Below are 15,722 nucleotides of genomic sequence, written 5' to 3'. Positions count from 1 at the left end.
CCATATTTCTCAATGGATCTTCATGAAAATTGGTCAGAATGTTCATCTTGATGATATCTGGGTCAAGTTTGAAACTGGATCACGTGCGGTCAAAAACTAGGTCAGTAGGTCTGAAAATAGAAAAACTTTGTGACCTCTCTAGAGGCCATATTTTTCATGAGATCTTTATGAAAATTGGTCAGAATGTTCAACTTGATGATATCTAGGTCAGGTTCGAAACTTGGTCACGTGCGGTCAATAACAAGGTCAGTAGATCTAAAAATAGAAAAACTTTGTGACCTGTCTGGAGGCCATATTTTTCAAGAGATCTTCATGAAAATTGGTCAGAATGTTCATCTTGATGATATCTAGGTCAAGTTCGAAACTGGGTCACGTGCGGTCAAAAACTAGGTCAGTAGGTCTAAAAATAGAAAAACCTTGTGATGTCTCTAGAGGCCATATTTCTCAATGGATCTTCATGAAAATTGGTGAGAATGTTCAGCTTGATGATATCTAGGTCAAGTTCGTAACTGGGTCATGTGCGGTCAAAAACTAGGTCAGTAGGTCGAAAAATCGAAAAACCTTGTGACCTCTCTAGAGGCCATTTTTTTCACGAGATCTTCATGAAAATTGATGAGAATGTCCACCTTGATGATATCTAGGTCAAGTTTAAAAGTGGGTCACGTGCCTTCAAAAACTAGGTCATTTGGTCAAATAATAGAAAAACCTTGTGACCTCTCTAGAGGTCATATTTTTCAATGGATCTTCATGAAAATTGGTTAGAATTTTTTATCTTGATGATATCTAGGTCACATGTGCTCAAAAACTGGGTCACTTTGTCAAATAATAGAAATAACGACGTCATACTCAGTTCAACACTGGGTCATGTGGGGATAGGTGAGCGATTCAGGACCATCATGGTCCTCTTGTTTTATTCTCTGATGAAGTTTTACCATCTTAATGCTTGTGGAAGGTGGATGGTTCAACAAAAGCACTGGCAATGCCACTAATGGTGCCAGAAGAGACATTGGGTGTCTTCCTTTCACCATCAAAGCTTTAGTATTGTCACATGACCTAAATTGTGTCTAGCTGTCTATACGTGTATAGCTTAATGACAAACTAAAACACAAAAATACCTTGCTTCCTAAACTGTATCCAACTGTCCATATGACTTGATATGGTGACTTTCCAGCTTTTAATGGTGGAGGAAGACCCCAGGTGCCCCTCCGTGCAGTATTTCATCACAAGTGGCACCTTGGGTAGAACCACCGATCCAGCTGGCTTACGGAAGGTTGGTGGTTCTACCCAGGTGCCCGCTCCTGATGAAATAATGCACAGAGGGGCACCTGGGGTCTTCCTCCACTATTAAAAGCTGGAAAGTCGCCATATGACCTATCATGTGTCAGTGCGACATTAAATCCAACAAAATAAATAAATAAATAAATGATAACAAACAAGAACACACAAAAAAAGTCCCAAAGTGGAGTGATAACTTTATATTATAGTAATAGTGGGTACCATTCCATCCTTTCATGCAAGTGTGATTTTGCAGCTAATGTACTGTGAAATCATATATTAAATTTGTAGGCAAGAACTTTTCGTGGTTTTGGCTGGAATGGCTATTTCGTGGGAATATGAATTTGTGAGTTTTAAATTCAAATGTAAAATGAACAGGGATTTTACTTGTTCACTGGGATTTAATTTTATGGAATTACTCAGCATGAAATCTGCGAAAATTAATCCCCCATATCATAAAGTTTACATCTTTCTTTGAAAATTATTGCAGTGGAAGTACAACAGTAGAATCTCGGATATTTAACACAGCATATGATCCGTGCACAAAATGTCTCGCTGTACAGCTTGTTGATGGAACAGTGCTCAAGTACACACCAGGTATTGTTTTTCACTGTCAAACCTGTATTTAGCAGCCAAAGGAGCAACAAAATCTGGCTACTTAAGGCAGGTGGCTGTTTAAGGCAAGTTGAAATTAGAACAGAAAGTCAATTTGGGAAGTTAACTGGCTGGCTGCATCTATTTCTTACAGATATAGCCTGTAAAATTTCAAAATTATTGATACATTTTGAACTTAGTGATAAAAGGTTCAATTTTTCACATGATTTAACTTATTGTAAACATTTTTGTTGTTTTAGTCAAAATAGCTATTTCATGGGGATATAAATTCATTGATTTCAGCTTTGGAAGAAAAAATGTATTTTAATTTTATTTCTTTGCTGGGATTTTATATCGTGGAATGAAGCAACTAGGAAATCCTTGGATATCAGACCCCTAAAAATATCAATTACTTCACAATATACAAACTTCGTGCACCAGTTTTGGGTGAATTCAGGGAGGGAAAAAATTAGGGGTAAACCAAATGGGTGGATTTATCCAAAGCATTTAATAATATTTAGTATGACTGGTGGAAAATGGAAATTTCAAACAACCAGGTATCACTAAATCATCTGTAAAAAAAAAATCATGATATTGAAGGGAAAAACTGACCTTCAGCATGAAAATTTGAAATAAGGAGTCCATTTAAAAAAGATATTTTATACATAAAATGATTTATAATGATTTTTATGTCATTAAATTATGGTTAAAGCATGGTTAAGTTGTTGTTAAAGCTATCTGGTTTGAAAATTCACAGAAGATGAAATGTTACTTCCATGGGAGACAACTGATGGAATAGAGGTGCAGTTTCCTTCCCCTTGCACACAGATGGCGCTTTGTCATATTGGAGGGGAGGTAACTATGATACTTTCAGATTTTGTGTTAGTTATGTAGAGTAAAACATCATACAGAAGAACAAATTGAAGATTTCTTTGGCATGATGTATTTTGGAGGGGTGAGAGCATTGAGGAGTAATTATGCAATTTTAGGGAAGATTTGCAGTGCCGCAGATATCATAATATTCAAAACAGAATCTACCTTTAAAAGACTTTTTCCTCAAGAAATACTTGATGGAACTTTATCAGTTTGGTCTATAGCATCATTATAAGGTTTTCTCCCAAATAATTAAATGAGTGCACTTGGCCCCTTTTAGTGGTCGCAAAAGCTAAATTTAGAAATACCTTGTAACAACTTCTTCACACGAATGGCTTGATGAATCTTCATCAAACTTGGTCTGTAACATCATCATAAGGCCCTTCCAGGGTCCGCTACAGCTAAAAATGAAATTATCTTTAAATAAATTTTCCCATGAATCTTTCGGCAGATCTTCATTAAACTTGGTCTGTAACATCCTTGCAAGGTCACAACCTGGGTTAAATTGGAACCTTTAAAATGGTTCATGATTTTTGTATACAACACAATTGTTGTGTGATTCAGTGTGTCAAACCTACGAGTAGCTTAGGGCAATGATGGCCCTCTTTATAGATCTCTGAAAATGGTATAGCTACAGTCAACTAGCAGAAAGCCAGGGTAATGGAAAATTACCTATGGCAGTTACTTCAGAAAATAGACCAGTTGATATATCTTCATCAAACTTGATCATTGATGATCTTTTATTAATCTGTATATGTGAGAAAAATGTTAAAACTGACTAATACTGAATGGAAATTAAAAATACAAGCTCTCGCATTATTTTCAGACATGTGTTTTGGGACTGACTCAGAGATACAGATTTTATGTGAATAATGTTGAGGTAAGCTATGCTTTTAACTAAAATATGTAAGAAAAAAAATGAATAAGTTTCTGTTTATTACACTTTTTGTCAAGTTTTATTATGCCCCCGCTTCGAAGAAGGAGGGGTATATTGTTTTGCAGATGTCTGTCGGTCTGACGGTATGTAGACCAATTGGTTTCCGGATGATAACTCAAGAACACTTGAGCCTAGGATCATGAAACTTCTTAGGGAGGTTGTTCATGAAAGCAGAAGACCCCTATTGATTTTGAGGTCATTTGGTCAAAGGTCAAGGTCACAGTGACCTGGAACAGTTAAACGGTTTCCGGATGATAACTCAAGAACACTTGGGCCTAGGATCATGAAACTTCTTAGGGAGGTTGTTCATGACAAGCAGATGACCCCAGGCCTATTGATTTTGAGGTCAGTAGGTCTGACGGTATGTAGACTAATTGGTTTCCGGATGATAACTCAAGAACACTTGAGCCTAGGATCATGAAACTTCTTAGGGAAGTTGATCATGACCAGCAGATGACTCCTATTGATTTTGAGACTATTATGTCAAAGGTCAAGGTCACAGTGACCTGGAACAGTTAAACGGTTTCTGGATGATAACTCTTGAATGCTTGTGCCTAGGATCATGAAAGTTGATAGGGATGTTGGTCATGAGTAGCTGATGACCCCTATTGATTTTGAGGTCAGGTCAGAGTGCAAGGTCAAAGTGACCCGGAACAGTTAAACCATTTCCAGACAATAACTTGACAATGCTTAGGCCTAGGATCACGAAACTTGATAGGGAGGTTGATCATGACCAGCAGATGACCCCTATTAATTTTGAGGTCAGTAGGTCAAAGGTCAAGGTCACATTGACCCAGAATAGTAGAACTTTTGTGTACAGTGACCAAATAATTTCTGTTCCTTGTGCAATTACTGAATGCATCTGGGCAGGGGTTCAGTGGGGGGGGGGGGGGTGCGTTGGGGGTGCATTTCCAGTTCTATGAGCTCTTGTTAATTTAGTGGTGTTTTCTATAGTGATTTTAGTAAGAAAATAAGCTGAGTGTATGATTCCCTGTTATTTATTTGCTAATAATTGGTATCAGTTTTCATTATTGTTATTCAAGTTATATGGATATGGTACAAAACATCAACATTTGTATCATGTTTATTTTGAAAGGTTGCCAGTAACTGCACATCATTTTCTGTACATGACGAGTTTCTACTATTAACAACATTGTCTCACACTTGTAGATGTATCAGCTTACATACAAAAGTCAAAGGTAAAAACATTTTACATTCAAATACTGAAAAATGATTTTATTTCATGGGACTGAAATTTTGTGGTTTTGTACCAAACACTTACTTCAAGGTGTAATGAAATCACGAATTTCAGCTTTTAAAGATAACATAAATGGAAACTTTATTTATTAGTTGGGATTTTTTTGGTTAATTGACGTATCCAAGAAAGCCACTATTATGAGTTCACCTCCAACACCACACGAACTATTGATTTAAGAAAGCATGATTTTTTTGCAATTTTATGCTCCTTTTCAAGAGGAGAGGGTATATTGTTTTGCCATTGGTTGGTCTGTAGACCATTTTGTTTCTGATCAATTACTAGAGAACTTTTTGCACACTGTGTACTCTAGACTGAAAACAGTTTTAACTCAATAATTAAGAAACCCGTTTGCAGGCAGGTATCAAACTTCATAGTCAGATTATTAGGATGATTGCCTTTGAACAGTAGATGACCTTACTTGTTTCAAAGGTCAGTAGGTCAAAGTTCAAGGTCACATCAACCTAAAGAATGGAAATAGTTCCAGTCAGAAACTAAAGAATACATGGGTCTACTGCCTTTGGACTTAATAGGGTGTTGACATTGGGGTTCAGTAGGTCAAAGGTCAAGTTTATCTTGAGAATACAAACAGTTTCCACATAATAGCTAAAGAACACTTGTACCTGATGCTTTTAACTTCATAGACATATTGCCTGTGGAGAACAAATAACCCCTGATGTTTTGGGGGTCAGTTGGTTGTAGGACATGGTTACAATGACCTTGAAACTGAAACTGGCAACTGCTTCTGATCAGTATCTGAAGCACTTTAGGGGGTTTCAAATCTCATAATTGAGCCGTGCCATGAGAAAACCAACATAGTGGCTTTGCGACCAGCATCCGCACAGTCTGGTCAGGATCCATGCTGTTCGCTGACGGTTTCTCTAATTGCTATAGGCTTTGAAAGTGAACAGCATGGATCCTGACCAGACTGGGCGGATGTGCAGGCTGGTCTGGATCCATGCTGATCGCAAAGCCACTATGTTGGTTTTCTCATGGCACGGCTCAATTATACTGATTGCCTGTGGACAGGAGATGACTCCTATTGTTTTGGGATCAGTAAAAGAAGGGTTGAGGTCACAGTTACCTTGAGATAAACAGTTTCTGATTATTTACTGAAGAAAGCTGTTTGTGGCTGTCAATCTTCTTAGGAAGAGCCTGTAGACAGTACTAGTAGATGACTTCTGCTGCTTTTTGAGGTTTTGGGCAAATGTCAAGGTTACAGGTTTTATTTGATAGCTTCAGATGTTGATATTGAAAATACCGAGTACGAATATTTGAAAAGTAGGCAAGTACAAGTATTAACTTAAAATGTATGAAGGGAAGAAAAAGGTACATGTAAAATCAAAATTATAATTATAATACATATTACTATTTTGTAGACTTACCAACATTGTCTGATGGGAAAGCACATCCGTTTGATGAAAGTGTACGTAGAGTGGAAAGAGGTTCACAGATTGTGGTGTCAGTTGCAGATGATACAAATGTCATACTTCAGATGCCACGTGGTAACCTAGAAACCATTCATCCACGAGCTCTAGTACTAACTGCTGTACGCAAACACCTTGACAGGTATGTATTAGGCATTTATTACATGACATCAGAAATAAGTTTTCAGAATTTATTCAAGTTTTGACTTTAGTCATACAAAATTTATGGTTGAACTATAGACTGATCAGTAACACAAATCATGGGAAAACTGTTTGTTAAAGGAATCATGCAATAATTTAGAATACTTTATGTTTGCAGATGCTTGCCTCTTTTTTTCACTTCCTAGGCCAGAACATCAGCATTCATTGTCAAAATATATTAGTCAGTTGTACCCCACCTACTACCCTTGACCTTATTAGGGTCAAACGTTTTCATGAAGTTATCTAATTGGCTTGTGGGATGTTCACTGGTCTTCTGAGGGTGTGTGCAGTTACCTTATACATGTATATTGTGCAAAGTGACATTTGATGTTAATTTTCCTCCACCGGTAAAGCTGAAAACTACTTTTGACTTTCCCCTTGGTGTGAATGAAATATTCCCCTCAACTCACTCTGAAAAGTTTGATTTTAACAACAATTAATTTCATTGATGATAGTGCCAGCTAGGTTTGTTCACTATGTAGAGCAGAAGACCATGAATTATGAGGTTGTGAGTTTGATCTAAAGGACAGGCATATGTTCTCACTGAATATTTGACAGAATACAGTGTGTCTAAAGTCATTCTTCATTCACCTCTGAATCATATGTGGAAGTTTTCTTTTACTTGGGGAATGCAAGCCAGCACTGGTACAGAATCCAGGATTACTACTTAGGTTAAATGACCACCATTACATGATTAAATACAGTTGAAAAATGCCATTTAACCCTAATGAAACATCAAACATGTTAGTACAGTCAAACTTCGTTAACTGGAACTCAAATAATACGTGCACCACCCTTCTCTTGAACTGGTTGTCAGGTCCTGGAAAACTCCAATGTATAATGAATTTTGTTTGATAACTCGAACAACTGATCTCTCGAACACATTTTGCTGGTCCCGTCGAGTTTCAGCTAACGATGTTTGACTGTACTAGTTAACTGTTTATTTGTAACAATTGTTGACTTTCTGAATTTTCAGGCTACAGTTTCTGGATGCATTTACAATAATGAGAAAGCACAGAATCAATATGAACCTGTTATATGATCACAGTCCTGAGACGTTTATACAGAATATCAAGTTGTTTGTACAACAAGTGGCAGCAGTCAATCACATAAACTTGTTCCTGACAGATCTGTTGTAAGTAGATGAATTGATTGCTTGAAAGATTTCTTTATAAACTCGGTTTATACGACATTTCTATCTGTTTAAATGGAAAAGGGAATGTCAACAAAATACCCAATTTTGAATGTATTTTGGAATTTACTCAAACAAGGATTCAAGTCAGTTTTTTTGGCTTCATTTACAGTCAAACCTTGTTCTCTCAAACTGATATAATTCAGACACAACTCTTCACTTGAAATCATTGTCAGGTCCAACAAAAATCGCTGTATAATGTGCAGTGAACTCAGACTACCGATAACAAACAAATTTTGTTGGTCCCAATGAGTTAGAGTTAACGAGGTTCAACAGTTGATTTAGTTACTCTAGTTTTGTCCATATTTTATGTTATAAATCTCTAAAATGGCCAAATTGTCCAGTTATTATTAGAATAGTAACTGTTCAAATGTCACATCAGTACTCAAAGCTTTCAGTGGTGGGCAACATCTGGTAAACTGCATACATTTGGTATGACAATGCGAGATGTAAAAAATTGCAGCTCATGTTACTTTGTGACCTCAGAAAAGATCCACCTTGAGGTCCAATGATTCATTTTGTACCTTTTTCTTTAGTATCTGTGTAATAAGTTCATATTTTAAATGTTACTTTGTTACTCGTCTTCAGAGAGGAAGATGTAACTGTTACCATGTATACGGCAGCGTACGAGAGAAATAAAACAGGTGCACCAGACAGCGCCTCTAGTCAGGAGTGTAACAAAGTGGACAAAATTTGTGATGCAGTAAGAGAGGCCCTCAAGTCCATTGATGAAAACAAGTAAGTAATAAAGTACCCGACAAAAGTCTGGAGTGTAACATGACAAAATTTGTGGCATAGAAAGAGGGACCCTTAAACTCCATGGATGAAAACAAGTATTTTCAAAGTAAAGTGCTCAGCATAAGTCAGAAGTGTAACTAAATTGACAAAATTTGGATGCTAAAGTCTTTTGATGAAAACAAGGAAGTTATATATTTACAGATAGTCCTTTGTGAAAGGTGTAACAAAGTTGACATATTTAGTCTTTACAGATGCTGTCAGATCTATAGATTAATACAGGTCATGGTAAAACAAACACGAGTTTAGTAAGGAGCATAACAAACCTACATTTAACACAGTTTAACAGGGAATTCCTCTGCCTCTTCCCCAGAAAATATTGTAACTCAGGAAATGGGATGTTGATTTTGGTAGGGAGTAAATTTCTTGTGAAAGCAAGAAAATGTTGCCTTCTTGGGAGAAGGGTAATGTTCACAAAAGGTAAATTCAAAAGGATGGGCTCTGAAATGAAAGTTTTTGAAATGACAGTTGACACAGTGATCTGTCCAGGAGGCTATCAAAGTTCATGAAGCATGTAATTACAAGAGAAATACAGGTCTTCTTGACTGTAAGTTGTAACATGGAAAGTTGTTAACTGTAAGTTTTAACTTAGAAGACTGTGACAGACACTTTCTGTTTCAGATACATGTTGTCAGTCATCACAACTTACGTACGGAAAACTAAACCTCAGTTAGAGGAGGCCCTTCAACTGGTCAAAAATCTCAGAGGTATTTAATATTCAATATTTTATTTTATGCTGACAGCAACTGATTCATTTTTAGCTCACCTGAGCCAAAGGCTCATGGTGAGCTATTGTGACCGCTCAATGTCCGTTGCCGTCCATCCATCTGTCAACATTTTCTTAAAAAATCTTCTTCTTGAAAACCACTGGGCAAAATTACACCAAACTTCACAGGAATGATCCTTGGGTGGCCTTCATTTAAAATTGTTCAAAGATTTGCATTGAATTCCATGCAGATCTCTGGTTGCCATGGCAACCAAAGGGGAAAACTTTAAAAATCCTCTTGTCCAACACCGCAAGGTGTAGATCCTTGATATTTGGCCTGTGACATCATCTAATGGTCCTCTAGGAAGATTATTCAAATTGTGCTCCTGGGGTCTCTGGGTTCGCATAGATTTATATAGGAAAAAACCTTAAAAATCTTCTTGTCTAAAACCACAGGACCTAGACCTTTGATCTTTGGTATGTAGCATTGCCTTGTGGTCCTCTACAAAAATTATTCAAATTATAACCCTGGTGTGAAAAGAGGCCCTGCCCGGGTGGTCTCAAGTTTTACATAGACTAACCGTATATAAGGAAAATTTTTAAAATCTTCTTGCCTGAAATGGCAAGGCTTAGGCTTTTGATATTTAGTATGTTGCTTTGCCTTGTGGTCCTCTACCAAAATTGTTCAAATTATGCCTCTTTGAATGTAAAAAGAATGAGAATTATAATGGTTTGTTGAGATTTCATTTCATGCATTGACTCAGCCACAGAATCCACAAAAAATTGTCCCCAGTAAGTATTAATGATTTAACAGTAGTTTAGCATTCCTCATTTCCTATATTCAACAGATTGTGAGAATGATCTTCCACATATAAGTGCAGAGGAGGCGCTAAAGTATCTCCTGTTCCTTGTTGATGTAAATGAACTGTACGATGTGGCATTGGGAACCTATGATTTTGACCTCGTTCTCATGGTGGCAGAGAAATCACAGAAGGTATTGTACATGTTGCATCTTAGTTTTCAGTGTTTCATTTTTATGCCCCCCTTGGAAGAAGTGGGGTATATTGTTTTGCAGATGTCGGTCGGTCGGTCGGTCGGTCGGAATGTAGACCAATCCGTTTCCGGATGATAACTCAAGAACGCTTGGGCCTAGGATCATGAAATTCGATAGGGAGGTTGGTCATCACCAGCAGATGACCCCTATTGATTTTGAGGTCTGTATGTCAAAGGTCAAGGTCACAGTGACCCTGAATAGTAAAACGGTTTCCGGATGATAACTCAAGAACGCTTGGGCCTAGGATCATGAAAGTTGATAGGGAGGTTGGTCATGACCAGCAGATGACCCCTATTGATTTTGAGGTCAATATTTTAAAGGTCAAGGTCACAGTGACCCTGAACAGTTAAACGTTTCCGGATGATAACTCAAGAACGCATAGGCCTAGGGTCACAAAAGTTGATAGGGAGGTTGGTCATCACCAGCAGATGACCCCTATTGATTTTGAGGTCAGTATGTCAAAGGTCAAGGTCACATTGACCAGGAACAGTAAAATGGTTTCCGGGCAGTAACTCAAGAACGCTTGGGCCTAGTGTCAGGAAAATTGATAGTTAGGTTGGTCATGATCAGCAGATGACCCCTATTGATTTTGAGGTCATTAGGTCAAAGGTCAAGGTCATATTGGCCAGGAACAGTTAAAACGGTTTCTGATCTTGTCTAAAACCACAGAGCCTAGGGCTTTGATATTTAGTATGAAGCATCATCTAGTGGTCCTCTACCAAGATGATTCAAATTATTGCCCTGGGGTCTAATATGGCCCTGCCCCGGGGGTCACATGGTTTATATAGACTTATATATGGAAAAACATTGAAAAACCTCTAGTCCAAAACCACAGGGCCTAGGGCTTTGATATTTTGTATGTGACATCATCTAGTGGGCTTCTACTAAGATTGTTCAAATTATCCCCCTAGGATCAAATATGGCTCCGCCCCGGGGGTCACATGGTTTACATAGACTTATATAGGGAAAAACTTTGAAAATCTTCTTGTTCAAACCACAAAGACTAGGGATTTGATATTTGTAATGTAGCATCATCTAGTGATTCTCTACCAAGTTTGTTCAAATTATCCCCCTAGGGTCAAATATGTCCCCGCCCTGGGGGTCACATGATTCATATAGACTTATATAGGGAAAAGCTTTTAAAATCTTCTTGCCAATAACCTACAACATTTAAATTTTGATCACATGTATGGTTTTGAGTGGCAAGATGAACCTTGACATGAGTTGACCTTGACCTTGACCTAGTGACCTACTTTCACATTTCTGTAGCTACAGCCTTCAAATTTGGACCACATGCATAGTTTTGTGTACCAAAATGAACTTTGATCTTGAAATTGACCTAGTGACCTACTTTCACATTTCTGATTGTACAGACTTCAGATTTGGACCGCATGCATATTTTTATGTTCTGAATTGAAATTTGACATTGATTTTTACCTACTACCTACTTTCACATTTCTCAAGCTACAGCCTCCAAATTTGAAGCACATGCATATTTCTGTCTACCGAAATGAACTTTGACCTTGATATTGATCTACTACTAGTGACCTACTTTCACATTTCTCAAGCCACAGCTTTCAAATTTGGATCACATACACATTATTTTGTACCAAAATGAAATTTGACCTTGATTTAGACATTGAGCTACTCTTGAAATTTGGAACATTCAAAAATTGCTCAGTGGATGGCACCAAGATCACTTTGTAATCTCTTGTTAAGTTAAAGGTCAAGGTCAGATTAAACCAGAATGGTAGAACTTTTGTTTACACTGAGCATATAATTTCTGTTCCTTGTGCAATTACTAAATGCATCAAGGGGGGCATTTCGTGTTCGACGAGCTCTTGTACTTTATAGAAGGCCCATTCCTTATTTTAAAAGATTTTTTTCTTTCTAATTCAGGAGTGAAAGGAAAAAGGAATTACTTTTTCTCTTTAAAAAGGCATAGTGCCAAAACATCAGTAAAATAGTCTGCAAATTGATTGTTAAAATCATGTTTGTGCTGATATTTTTTTGTAATTTAAGAGTAGACATTCTATGAGCAAGTAAACATATTAATCCTAGAACTTGTTCTTCTTGGAACCTTTCAGTTTAGAAAAGTTTCAAAGTTTTTTATGCTGTTACTTAAGAGACACAATGTTTTTTCAATTAACTGAACATATACCTATGTTAGATTCTTTTTATCCCCCGACGAAAGTCGGAGGGATATAGTTTTGGCGTTGTCCGTCCTTCCGTCCGTCTTTCCGTCCGTCTTTCCGTCCGTCCGTCGGTCCGGAGCCATATCTAGGAAATGGTTGGGAATATTTATTTAAAACTTCATATACATGTTCACCACAATGAGTTCTTGCGGCCCGTCAAGTTTCAGTCAGATTGCCCAAGTAACACCAGAGTTATGGCCCTTAGAAGTTTCTAGTGTTAACTATATAGGGTACTATAAATATGGCAATTTCTGCATCATAACTTTTGATATATTTGACCTAGAACTATGAAACTTAAACAGAATTTAGATCACCATAATGTGGTTGTGTACACACAATTTCATTTGGATTTATTTGTAAATTAAGAGTTATTGCCCTTTAATTGTATAAAAATCCATATATTTGTACATAACAAACTTACCATTTTGTAGAATTTCATTAAATTTCTTTCATTCTTTTCCATGAACATTTATTGTAAACATGTGAAGTTGTGTACCCACACCTGGTCGCCCCCTTACCTTGATCACACACCTCCCCCCCTATCCCCCGACACCCCCCGCCCCCCCAAAAAAAAAAAATTCATTCCTTATTTTAGATTTTTTTCAAACAAACTTCATATACATGTTCACCACTATGAGGTTATGGGGCCCATCAAGTTTCAGACAGATTGCCCAAGTAACACCAGGGTTATGGCCCTTAGAAGTTTCTAGTGTTAACTATATAGGGTACTATAGATCTATAGATATGCCAATTTCTGCATCATAACTTTTGATATATTTGACCTAGAACTATGAAACTTTAACAGAATTTAGAGCACTATAATGTGGTTGTGCACAGACAATTTTGTACGGATTTCTTTTTGTAACTTCAGAGTTATTGCCCTTTAATTGTCTAAAAATCCACATATTTGTACATAACAAACTTACCATTTGGCAGAATTTCATTAAATTTCTTTCATTCTTTTCTGTGAACATTTATTATAAACATGTGAAGTTGCGCACCCACACCTGGTCACCCACTTGCCTTGGCCACACCCCCTCCCCCTCCCAACCCCACTCCCCAACCCCTCCCAAATTTTTTTTTTTTCATTTATTTTAGATTTTTTTCAAACCTTCCAAGTTGTACTATTCCCCCCACCTCACTTCTCCACCCAGTCATGCCCACCACTGATCATGCATCCTCTGCCCCCACTCCAACTTCACCCTTTTACCTTTTTTTTTTTTTTTTTTCATTTTTAATTTTCAATCAATATTTATAATCAGCATGTGAAATTTTGTTTCCTCTCCCATTCCCCTGCACCCCCACCCCCTAAAAAAATAAATATATACATATATCTATATATAGATATATATATTTCCATCCTTTTTTTTTTTTTTTTAAATGTTCAAACCTTCAACATGTTAAGTTGTGACTGCACAAACCTTGCCCTCAGCCATGTTCAAGATATCTTATCTGTGTTCTCTTAAGGACATCTGATCTTTTAAGTTCAAATGTACATGTAAAACAGCAACACCTGGTGCCAAACCACTCAAGGACAATATTTCATTCCAGTTAAACTTCAAGCTCACATTTCAATTAACTGCATTTAATTTTAAAAGCTAAGCTTATTACAGTAAGCATATCCCATTCAAAATAAATTCTTTAGTCCGGATCAAAGTATCATACATTTATTGTGTACTCTTTAATTAAACATTTGTTTTCTGTTAAATTGATTTTGACTAATGAAATTATTTGCTTCTTATTAACATCCTTAACTTTTTGCCGGATATATCTTTTTGCCATTCCTCACCACAAACCCTTTCGGCGGGGGATACCAATTCATCGAATTTGCTTGTTTTTTATTTCAATGAAACCAAACATTTCCTAGATATTTTTAGTGAATTATATTATGTTTTTGTTTCAGGATCCAAAGGAATATATTCCATTTATGAATCAGTTACGGAAACTAGAGACAAACTACCAGAGGTACACAATAGATAAGCATCTTAAAAGATATAAAAAGGCCCTCGAAAATATTGTCAAATGCGGTACGTACAGTTTTTGTCATGTCTAACATTTTGTACTTCTAAATTTGGATATGGTTTGACACAGATTTTGAAGGTTGATGGTAAAAAATGTGTATGTTTTCACTGAAAAGGTCACAAGGTGACACAACTACAAAATTGCTAAATTTTGCTTGATTTATAAGAAAAAATGGCTGTCGGGGGCAGAGCTGTTTTATGACTGTGTGAATTTTCCAAACTTTGAAAATTTTCTCTTTAGAATAGAATTATACATTGTGGCCATTTTGTTTCAATTCTGAGTTTGTTTTTTGACCACATAACTAATAAACCTGAATTTACAAAAACTTGTGGCAGTAGATTGATAAATACTGTTGCTTCTTCTAGGGCCAGAACATTTCAGTGAATGCTTGTCTTTAATCAATGAACACAAGCTACATACGACAGCATTACAACTGTATCAATCATCATCAAGCGAATACAAGGTAAGGGATATAATCATGATAATAGTATAGCTAATTTTCTATATCTTCAGTTAAACAGAAAATAAACTGAATAAGGCTTGAATATGGTTACTTTTGTCTGGGATATTTCTTATCTGTAAGGATTAGAAAATAGCCATGGTAATATTCTTATTAAAAGGGGATAGGAGGTATGTGTTGATTGTATTGGAAGGAAATAGCTATTTATGCTTTAGTGATATTCCCATTGAAAATATACAGGTGCTGTGGTGATGTTCCAGTTTAGCTATAGTAAATTGCTAAGGTGATATTCAAAGTGAAAATTAATTGCCAGTCGCTATGGTGATACTTCTATTGAAACAGTTGCTATGGTGATACTCCTGTCGAAAATAAATAGCCAGTTGCTATGGAGATAACCCTGTACACAAGATAACTTAGATTCTTATTTACATGAATTAGTAAGTATTCATGGTTATATTTTTTCAGGAAATAGCGAGTTGCTATGGTGATATTCTGTCTGGAAAACGTCAACACGAGGAGGCGGCCATTATGTATGTCAAGGGAGATAACTGGGAATCAGCATTGACATCTTTCACAGCATGCCACCAATGGCAACAAGTTTTCTGTATGACATCACAGTTGAAATACTCTTCAGAACAGGAGTCAGAAACAGCCAGACAAATTGCTGGTAAACTATTTGTTAATTTTTTCTAACCTCACTGATTATCTGTAGTGTGAAAAATCTTTAGCTGTCATG

General features: G+C 36.7%; 1 protein-coding gene across 1 annotated transcript in view; it reads left to right on the top strand.

Moving 5' to 3' along the window:
- LOC123522813 (putative elongator complex protein 1) overlaps nt 1-15,722 on the top strand; it is a 37,793-nt gene that overhangs the window by 13,340 nt on the left and 8,731 nt on the right. Inside the window, exons 12-23 of the mRNA XM_053549597.1 lie at nt 1,766-1,872; nt 2,627-2,724; nt 3,569-3,622; nt 4,776-4,878; nt 6,314-6,503; nt 7,539-7,697; nt 8,343-8,492; nt 9,171-9,256; nt 10,104-10,249; nt 14,408-14,531; nt 14,892-14,989; nt 15,452-15,653. Of these exons, the coding sequence (XP_053405572.1) occupies nt 1,766-1,872; nt 2,627-2,724; nt 3,569-3,622; nt 4,776-4,878; nt 6,314-6,503; nt 7,539-7,697; nt 8,343-8,492; nt 9,171-9,256; nt 10,104-10,249; nt 14,408-14,531; nt 14,892-14,989; nt 15,452-15,653 (1,517 nt within the window). The remainder of the gene's footprint in view (nt 1-1,765; nt 1,873-2,626; nt 2,725-3,568; nt 3,623-4,775; nt 4,879-6,313; nt 6,504-7,538; nt 7,698-8,342; nt 8,493-9,170; nt 9,257-10,103; nt 10,250-14,407; nt 14,532-14,891; nt 14,990-15,451; nt 15,654-15,722) is intronic.

Source organism: Mercenaria mercenaria, chromosome 8 (assembly GCF_021730395.1).
Source record: "Mercenaria mercenaria strain notata chromosome 8, MADL_Memer_1, whole genome shotgun sequence".
Lineage (NCBI taxonomy): Eukaryota > Metazoa > Mollusca > Bivalvia > Venerida > Veneridae > Mercenaria > Mercenaria mercenaria.
Note: the sequence above shows the minus strand (reverse complement) of the source record. Positions and strands in the feature narration are given on the sequence as shown.